At 49.4% G+C, this 10472-nt stretch overlaps 1 protein-coding gene across 3 annotated transcripts in view; it reads right to left on the reverse strand.

The window, feature by feature from the left end:
- The window catches only part of CORO1C (coronin 1C), a 50106-nt gene that overhangs the window by 21086 nt on the left and 18548 nt on the right, over positions 1 to 10472 (reverse strand). For all 3 annotated transcript variants that reach the window (XM_017734870.1, XM_017734871.1, XM_017734873.1), the window contains exon 2: positions 2307 to 2506. In XM_017734870.1, the coding sequence (XP_017590359.1) occupies positions 2307 to 2501 (195 nt within the window). In that variant the 5' untranslated portion in view covers positions 2502 to 2506. The remainder of the gene's footprint in view (positions 1 to 2306; positions 2507 to 10472) is intronic.

The following is a 10472-nucleotide window of genomic DNA, read 5'->3' on the forward strand; positions in this document are numbered from 1 at the left end:
GAGCACATGGGTGCGGGGTCCCGGCGGTTCATCGCGCCCCAAAAACACCCCCAAACCTCCGACCCAGCGCCGGGAAGGAGCTGGGAGCCGCCTGCCCGGCAGGGAGAAACCCCGGCCATAACAAAACCTTGCAACGGTACCGCAAATTGGCAAGAAAAAGCGCGTTAAAACGAGTAAAATTCCCCCTTTTCTGTGCTCACCCCGCACCGAGGGTCAGCCACATCCCAAATAATTCCCAGTGAGCCGCAAAGCACTGGGTTTGAGCAGCCACGATGTCATGATGGGCTATTTTCCCTGCAGAAATGCAGCAAGTGTATTTTTATGGCCCAATTTTAAAATCAGCCCAAACCCATGGCTGAAAATTGCTTTTTTTTTTTTTTTTTTTTTTTTTTTTACCCCTGAATATAACAACAAGGATTTTGCTGCGGGGAGCTTAATAAGTATCTGTGCTAAACAGGCTCAAAGAGAAATCCAAATGTTATTTAGGGTGTTGAAGTTCTGAAGGAACAATTTCATCAGCCCAGGCTATAAAAATAAATGCGGAACCCAGGAACTGGTTAGAGCAGAGCCAGCAAAGCACTGCATTGCAAAAGAACGTGTCAGGCTGGGGGTGAGGGACACAGCTCCTCCAGCTTCCCATGGAACCTCCTTAGATGTGGATGTTAAATGGCTGTGGAAGGCAGGAATGGAGCTGAGGGCACTAAGGCAGTGATAAATAGAGGGAGAGTGGGAGGAAGAACAGAATGGATGTGAAAATAACGCCAAAGATGGCATTTAAAAATGCAGAAGGCCAGGGCACTCAGAATTAGCAGGAATTTCTGCCAGGGACTGAGAAAACACAGAATCATGGAATCATTAACATTGGAAAAGCCCTCTGAGACCATTGAGTCCAACTGTTCCCCCAGCACTGCCAAGGCCATCATGTCCCCAGCTGCCACATCCATGAGGCTTTTAAATCCCTCTGGGGCTGGGGACTCCATCATTGCCCAGGGCAGCCTGTTCCAATGCCTGACAACCCTTTCCATGGAGAAAATTTCCACAATATCCAATCTAAACCTCCCCTTGCACAGCTTGAGGCCATTCCCTCAGGGTCTGTCCCTTGTTTCCTGGGAGCAGAGCCTGACCCCCACCTGGCTGCCCCCTCCTGTCAGGGAGTTGTGCAGAGCCAGAAGGTTCCCCCTGAGCCTCCTTTTCTCCAGGCTGAGCCCCTTTCCCAGCTCCCTCATCAGATTTGTGCTCCAAACATTGGGATGTAAGAGAGGAAAAGAAGGATGCACATCCCCTGCTGTGGGCATGTGGAATTCCTCATCCAGGGCTGTGCCACCACGCGTGGTCCAGGCAGGAGGAGGACACGTGGCCTGAGGATGAGCCCAAAGCAGGGAAGGGCTGCTCATCAGAGCACCAAACGGAGCTATTTTGGGAGGTTGGGGTTTGGCTTTGCTTAACACGATGGAGAAGTCGCTGCCCCTGCTCTGCCCTGGCCGGGTGGGAAGTTGAGCTGAGCCCTGGGCACTAATTCTGTATTCCACAGGGCAGATCTGGAAGTGGAGCTGGGAAAGCAGCTCAGGGCTGATGACAGACTGAGGACAACTTAACCACAGCTTAAGAGAGGAGCTGGAGGGTCACAGAGGAAAGAATGTTGCAAAAAAAGGCTTTTGATCACAAGAATTTGCTGGTTAAGCATCAGAAAGGGATGAGACAAATCTCCTCCAGAAGATGGATGTGACCTTTCCATGTAGGACCAGAGGGCAAGGAGCAGTTGGATTCAGATGATTCCTGAATTAATTCTGCAAGGAGCAGTTGGGCTCAGGTGCATTCCTGAATGAATTCTGCAAGGAGCAGTTGGATTCAGATGATTCCTGAATTAATTCTGCAAGGAGCAGTTGGGCTCAGGTGCGTTCCTGAATGAATTCTGCAAGGAGCAGTTGGATTCAGATGATTCCTGAATTAATTCTGCAAGGAGCAGTTGGATTCAGGTGGTTCCTGAGCAAAGTGACAAAAAAATAGTTGAATCCCTGACAGTAGAAAAACCTGACTTGATCATAAAGAGGCTTCTAAAATACGATTCCATGTGGAAAGTTCTGCCAGAATTGGCTCAGATGAGTCAAGCAAACAGCTTGTTTGTTGTGTTTAATGTACAGGAAGCATCAGACTGATTACAGACATTAAACACATTCATACACGGCACCACCGAGCAGCGTTTGTCACCACAGCTGACACTTCCCAGCCTTCAGTATTCCCAGAGAAACTCCGGGATGACAGCACAGCCGAGCAGGTGACTCAAGAAATATTCCAGCAGCACTTACCTTGTGCAGAGGCAGCACCAGGAAGGCTCCCCCACCGCTGGCATCCACGATGATGGCCACGAAGCGGGGGTTGACGGCGCAGAAGGAGCTGTCCCAGGTGACGCGGGACACGCGGATGTCATCGTAGCACTGGTCGTTCTTCACCGCCTGGCCGAAGACGTGCCGGAATTTGCTCTGTCGTACCACCCGCCTCATCGTGTCTGCACAGGGATGCAAAAGGAGGGGGTCAGTTCAAGGGGAAGGATGTCCTGCTTGTCCAGAAGATTCTTGGACAAGGATCTACAACACTGGATCTTCGCATCAGCTCCATCGCCCCACTTCCAGCAATGTGGGAACACGGGTTCGCTCGCTGTTGGTAGAATCGTGGAATGGCTTGGGTTGGAAGGGACAGGATCCCAGAATGGTTGGGGGTGGGAAGGGATCTCTGGAGATCAGCCAGTCCAACACCCTGCCAAGGCTGCTCACCCAGAGCAGGTGACACAGGAATGCATCCAGGTGGGTTTGGGATGTCTCCAAAGAGGGAGACTCCACGCCCTCCCTGGGCAGTTCCAGTGCTCAGCCACTCTCCATGGAAAGAGGTGGAATTCCATGTGGTTTAGTTTATAGCCATTGCTCCTCATTCTATTGTTGGGCACTGCTGGAAAGAGTCTGGCACCATCCTCTTGGCACCAAAGACCTTAAAGCTCATCCTATTCCACCCCCAGCATGGGCAGAGATACCTCCCACTATCCCAGATTGTTCCAAGCCCCATCCAACCTGGCCTCGGACACTTCCAGGGATCCTCCACCTTAAGACCTGGCAAATTCTCAGCCAGCTTTGCCTTTTCCTTCTTTTATTAACTAAAATTTCAGGTAATTTTACATCCAACCCAACCCAACTGCATTTCCAGGGGGCTTTTACAGAATTTGCCAATTAAGCATTAATTTCCCCACTGTAAATGTGTTCCCTGACTGCAGTAAAGGAAGTTCCTAATCCCAAAAGCAGTTTTTAGACAAGTCTCCACATATTTTCAGGGATAAATCTAGTCTTGGATTGAACTTGTTTACTTTCAAGTCAGACAGGGTCTAGAAGATGTAAATAAAAATGCAAGCTCTCAAAATCCGGTGTTCCTGTGAAGTGGTTCCACATGTTCCCTAGCTTCCAGTTCTTTCTTCTAACTCCAAAATCTCCCTAAAAAAAAAATGAGTTTCCTAGGCAGAAAGGAGTAATGGAAACAAGTTAATGACTCCAATTAACTTGGTGTGTCTGTAGCATTTCTTGAGAAAAATTATTTTCAAGAATGCTGGAGTTAGAATAGAGGGAAAGGGAATTGGTGTGGAAAATTCCAGTACCTGGGAGAAGACACAGGCACAACACCAGCCTTGGACTGTGGATACAACCTACGGAGCCCTCGCATCTGGGAAGGGCTTTTCCCATCTCAGAGAAGAGGGAACAAAAGAGGAGCCTCCATACAGCATCTTGCTTTTACATATGGGAAAAAATATTTCTGTCCCAGTCTCTAGGGAAAGCAAAAAAAAAAGGGAAAAAATAAAAATAAGCAGAGTCCACCTCCTATCTCGCCTCTCAGAAGGTCCCCAAGCATATGGAGAGGCTGGGAAAAACTGCACAGCTCCTGGAGCTCCTCGCTCCAGCACGATGCTCCGGAGTGAGAGACTGGGAATGTGGCTGCATCCCGAATCCCTGCTCCCAGGCTGTCTGCTGCAAACTGTGATGAAAGCTCAGAGGGCTGTCTGTGACTGCAAAGGCTTCGCAGGGAAGCGCCGAGCGTTGATGGGTGTTTTGTAGTCTGGGAGGTTAAATAAAAAATTAACAGCGACAAAAAGCGGGATAACTGCAGGGAAGCGCTCATCAGAGCCGGGAAATGCCACGGAATGTGTTTGAAGAGGAGAAAAATGTTCCAATTAACGAAACAGACAGCTCTGCAGTGAAACTCTGGTTCTGCAGAGATAAGGGAGAAGAAGCAGAGGATTTGTTTTCCACCAGAGCCCATTTGGGAACTGGCACTGGTCACTTCCATGGTGGCTCAGCTGCTGGGACAGGGATGTACCAGTGCCACTGGAGCCACCAGTGTGCCCAGTCCACACCGATTTGGGGTCAGTTTGGTGATGGGGATGCCTGTCCCAGGTGTGGAGTGGAGGCCACCGAACACCTTCACACTGACCTGAGCTCCACACACTGGTGACACAGAGCCAAGGGCTCCACAGTCATTTCCAGCCACGGAGAGCAGGTGGGGATTCCCCGCAGTACCTTTTCCATACTGATATTTTAAGGATAATTAAGAATGTTTAAGAAAAACCAGGTCTTAAAAGCAAAATTTTTGGAAGAACTGGGGTGTTTGATATATCCACGGAAAAAAAGCTATATGGAAATTGTTAATGATTTCTGTCCCGTTAAAGCCGAACTTAGGCTCCCCCCCTACTTCCATCAGTCACTGGAATTGTGTAATGCACTTTCTGCCAACTGTTTCCCTCAGAGCACAAATCAAAGGCCTGTTCCACGCTGGACACACCCCGGAACACCGGAGTGCGATGGGAAGTCGTAAACCAGAAGCTGCTCTCCAGCTCCAGCCAGCAGGTGAGAGCACTAAATAAAATCATGGAATGGTTTGGGCAGGAAGGGACCTTAAAACTCATCCAGTTCCACCCCCTGCCATGGGCAGGAACACCTTCCACTAGTCCTATCCAACCTGGCCTTGGACACTTCAGGCACGATCCCAGCCTCACCAAATCATGCCCAAAGAAAAGGTGAATTTCAACTCCAAGATGCCCAAATGACAAGAAATGCTTAAGTCTCAGGGTTCAGTTAAGACACATCAGAAAAAATGCAGTTCCACACCCAGTTACTGATTTGTGTCAACTCATTCCAAGCCCTGTCACACACTTCCATCCCGAGGGCTCCTCCCAGAACCGTGAGGGCTTGGCTGAACCTCTGGGAGTCCATGGCCAGGGCTGGCAGTGAGACCATGCAAGAGCAGCATCACCCCCATCTTCCCTCCTTTCTGCCATTCCCCAGGCCACCCCCAGGACATTGGGAATGTTCTCCCAAGCCCAACGTGCCACGACACCACCGGAACTCGCACCCAGCTCAGCCCTCTCCCACCTTACTCATCATCCGCCCGCTCGACTCATCCAGGAGCAGGGAAAAGGCTCCTGCTTTGTGCACGGTGGATTTCCAGGAGTGTTCACCCCCTGGCAACATTCCCACCCTGCTGTGAATCCAGATTAAAATCAGATTGTTGGGAAGAAGGTAAAGCGAAGGTTTGAACTTGTCGTGCTGGGCAAGAACAGCAAATTGCCTGGAATCACATCCCACAGAGCCAGGGGTCTGGGAATGTGGCTGCTCCAATGCTGGGAATTCAGCCTTGCGATGCTTACAAAGGATTATTTGTGGATAATTGTATCTCTTCTTCACTTGATCAATAGCAGAACAGCAGGAAAAGATGTTCATTTCAAATATCAGATCCTGGGGATCTGTCACCCCTTCCACATTCACGGAAGAGAAACTCCCTTTATCCCACTGTGAAACCCTACTACTTTATTTCCCTCATTTTCACCGTTTGATGCAAAGGGTAATCATTTGGTTTTCTATAAATGACTTTTAAAAAATGTAAGGAGTTCAGGAGCATCCAAAAATATCCTTATTTGTTCCAAAGGGATGTGCTGGAACACACCTTCCCTGCCCTCTTCCCCACCTACAGCTCGTCATCCTTAGCAGGAACTCTCTGATGCACACATGGTGAGCAGCCCCCAAGTGCTCATTTCCATAGCAAAGGGAGTGATTCTTGGCGTTGGATCAGAGCCATTTTGATCTGGCTGCTCTCCAAGGAGAAGGAGGGGGGAATGTGCTGCCTGTGGCTGGAGGGAGCGGCGGGGGGGGGGAAGGAGCAGCTGCTGCAGCTCTTTCAGCTCACCAGGGAGAGCAGGTGAAAAACCCAACGGGGGGAGCTGGAGCCTGAGCACCCCAAAAGAGTCTCCTGTCCCTGGCACACACTGTCCTTAAATGGGAAGAGTGTTTAACATTCTCCTCTTTGCTTCTCAATCCCCTTCCTTCTCCTCTTCCTCCTCATCCATCTCCAAGAAAATCCACAGCTCAATTTGGCTGCCACAGGTTCTCCCAGCAGACTCACAGGCAGGAGCTCCAGGCTTGGCCAATTCATGGAACGGTTTGGTTTGGAAGGAACCTGAAAGCTCCTCCAGTTCCACCCCCTGCCATGGGCAGGGACACGTTCCCACCCAGCCTTGGGCACTTCCAGGGATCCAGGGGCAGCCACAGCTTCTCTGGGCAACCTCTGCCAGGGCCTCACCACCCTCACAGCCAGGAATTTCTTTCCAATATCCCATCTAAATCTACCCTCTTTTGTCTTAAAGCCATTCCCCCTTGTCCTATCACTCCATCCTTTATCCAAAGCCCCTCTCCAGCTCCTCTGGAGCCCCTTTAGGCAGTGAAAGGGGCTCTGAGCTCTCCCTGGAGCTTTCTCTGCTCCAGCTGAACACCCCCAGCTCTCCCAGCCTGGCTCCAGAGCAGAGGGGCTCCAGCCCTTGGAGCAGCTCCGTGGCTTCCTCTGGACTGGCTCTAACAGGTCCATGTCTTTTTTGTGCCACTTTTAGGATTATCAGGTGAGACACCAACACCTGAGATGATTCACCCCAAGGAAAGGCTGATTCAGCCTCTATCACACTTGCAAAAGGATCACCTGGGTGGTTCAGGGAACCTTGGGAAATAACTTTGGAAATACCCAAGTGGGTAAGGAAGTGTACCCATGGCTAACGGGGCTGTGCTGGGGATTTTCTCTTAGGAAGTGGACTTGGAACAAGAGCTTTAAAAAAAGAAATGAATCAGATTATTTTCTATGCCCTTAAACCTTGCCTGAGGAACCATCTCCATCCACTTGCTAGACAGAAACTATTTTTGAGGGGTAAAGCACAAATTTAGAGGATTTAAAACCTCCTGACTGGGAGCTGAAAGGCTTTTAAATTTTGCCAGAGCTACAACCCTCAGCAAAATTAAAACAGAAGCATTGGACACCCTGCAAAGGCCTCCACAATAGAAGTGCTGACAGATCTACGGCTGCTGAGGTCCTGGATCCCGCTCGGCCACACACGGCATCTTGGTGGGGACAGAGGAACGAGCCTTCAAATCTCTTATTTATTCCCTTCCTGAGTGACTTCCAGCTGAATTTTACCAAAACTTTGGGTTCATCTCCCAGTCTGTGCCCTCTGAACAGCCCAGCCCTTGTGGCAGCTTTTTAAAGGACCTTGGAAAGGCCAGCCGCGCTCGCACAGGGATACTTTTCATTCCACTCCTTTCTGATCTCCCATCACGATGTGTCACAAGAGCTACCATGAGTTTGCCCATTTTCCTGTTTATAAAGGATTTATCTGTCTCAAGAATCCAACAGATGGATTTCTGTGGCTTTGGAGGGTTTGCAGCCTTGCTTATGCAAGAGGAAATGCATCCTGCTAGGGAACACTTACAGGAAAACCCCCCACTAATGGCAAAATCCTGCTCAGCCCATGTGATTGTGATCCCTTCTGGAAAGGGAGGCATTGGAATAAAAGGCCAGTTGAAGTCAGACAGCCGGAGGCTACTGTTAAGGGGGGAGTGAGGAGATACAAATCCAGTGGATAGGGAGAACAGCATTTATAAAAGGTTGGTACTTGGCACTGGAAGGGCTCCTCCTTAAGTGGAAAAAGTCAAGTTGCAGCTGTTGGTGGTGAATCCCCAAACTCCCAGTCTGAGCCTTGCTGAGGAGCTTTGGAATAAAGGTCCAGTCTCAATGATTAAAAAATGAGAAGCAGATTAAAAAAAAATAAAAATCAAGAGGTCAGTGGTTGGACTTGATGATCTTAAAGGTCTTTTCTTTCTCGGTAATTCAATGGTTCAATGCACCACCACCAATTACAAATGATGTTATGGGATGGATGGGGTGCTGGGGTCAGCAGGGACAGGCGATGGTCCCATTGGTGAAACTGCAACATGGGAAAGCCCAGAGGATTCCCAAGTACCAACTGTGAGGCCCAAGGTCTTCCTGAACACCTGGGCTGAGCCACTTGGGCCTCATCTGCCAAACCAGTGAGTGCTCAGAGCTGGTTTTATACAAAAATATAGGAAGTATGTTATGAGCATAAACCCAAACCAGGCCATGAATGTTCCAACCTGCCCCTGGCATGGAGAGAACACCCTCCCTGGGAGCAGGGCTGAGCCACATCTGCGGAACAGTTGGCCATCGTGGAGATAAGCAGCGGAGAAAAGCCCACAAGGAATCTGCTAATTCACTCCTTGGAGCACTTGGAACATCCTGTGGAAGATAAGGTACAGAGCCACACATGGAAGGGAGAACAGAGGCATTCAGAGGGTTTGGAGCCATTAAAACACCACCATCCCTTCGTTTCCTGCTCCTCACAGCAAGGACGGCTCCGTGCCACTGCTGTGGGCCCAAGGGAGCAGGGACTGAGCCAGCAGCTGCACCCCACTGAGAAAGGGCACAGAGACCTCCAGGTTATTTCCTAATCACTCCCTTCTGGCATTTCTTCACTCCAGAGCCTTGGTTGTGCAAGCTCCAGGGTTCTCGGTGACCCAGGGCCATGCACAGCCACAGGGCCAGGGACACACACTGCCCTGGGCTCAGTCCAGCTGCAGGGAAATATTGCCACCACTGTCACCAGTACGTCACCAGCAAGGCTGGAGCAGGAATTAGTATCACAGAATCCCAGACTGGTTTGGGTTGGAAGGGGCATTAAAGCCATGGGCAGGGACACCTTCCACTACCCCAGGTTGCTCCAAGCCCTGTCCAACCTGGCCTTGGATATTTCCAGGGAGGGGGCAGCCACAGCTTCTCTGGGCACCCTGAACCTCCCTACCCTCACAGGGAAGAAATTTCTCCTAATACCTCATCTAAACCTACCCTCGTTCAGTTTGAACCCATTCCCCCTTGTCGTGTCACTACATGTTCTTGGAAAACTTCATCTCCCTCTCCAAGTACCCATGGAATCAAAGAACTCAGTCTCGTGATGTGAAGTCTTGCAAGATTTGGGCAAGAAAGGAAGTGGGGGAAAAAATGTCACGTGGCCACAAAAAGTTCAGCTCACCCCACAACTTCACACGAAAGCTCAGCAGAAAAAGGGAACAGCCACGAATGCCTTGATGCAGTTTCTGTGCTTTTAAACACAACACTATTCCCTCTGTGTATCCTTTTTCCAATCAATCCAGATCCTGGATTGAGTCCATTGCTGACAGAACTGTTGTTTTCAGCCATTCAGAGTTATTTAAAACAAAGGTGAACACTACTACAGATGGTCACAATTCCAAAACACATCATATTTGTGTGCAGATTATTTTGAGTCTTCGGTTACTTGAGCCTAGGTTAAGCAAGACCCTGCCATCTGATTTCACTTCATTTTAAAGACAAAAAGCTGGAATATGAACTTAACACTGAAATTTCCAGCTGTTCTACCACTGGCAAGATTCTATTTTGGGATGGGAACCTAAACCACAAACTACCAGGGAATTTGATTATATCTCAACTGGGGAGCCCAGCACATTCAAAAACGTAACACAACCCAAACTTTGAATAAGCTGAAATTTCTGTCCTGGACAAAGCGCAAGGTGTTGGCTGCAACCTGCGAAACACTTGATACAACTCGGGATTTCAGAGCTGTAACCTCAAATGATCGTATGAAAACCTTTAGAATATGAAGAACTCTAAGTCAGAAGTGCCTGTAGAGCTCAAATTTGCCAGGATCACCCAGAAGGACTTGTTATTTCCTGAGGGTTTACCTGTGTGTGCTCGCCTCACATCTCCCCCCGGGGCTATTTTCACTTCAAGATTTCCAGGGATACAATTCATCTTCTTGGGGAATCACCTGGTTGTGGAAGGTGTCCCGGCCCGTGGCAGGGAGGTGGAATGAGATGAGCTTGAAGCTCCCTTCCAAGCCAAACCCTTCTGGGATGATCTTACCACTCCCACACTCTGTCACTGTATCTCCACATCCAGCATTACATCATTGACCATAATTTGCAGTGACAAAAGGACGCCACAGTTAAAGTCATTACCCCGGACTGAGAGCGTTGTCTGGCTTCATTTAATCTGTGTCATCTACCAGAAAGGCAGAGCAATGAATGCGCACAAAAATCATTACACAAAATAATTCAGCAGTAGCCATAGCC

This window comes from Corvus brachyrhynchos, unplaced genomic scaffold (assembly GCF_000691975.1).
Source record: "Corvus brachyrhynchos isolate BGI_N302 unplaced genomic scaffold, ASM69197v1 scaffold114, whole genome shotgun sequence".
Taxonomy (NCBI): Eukaryota; Metazoa; Chordata; class Aves; order Passeriformes; family Corvidae; genus Corvus; species Corvus brachyrhynchos.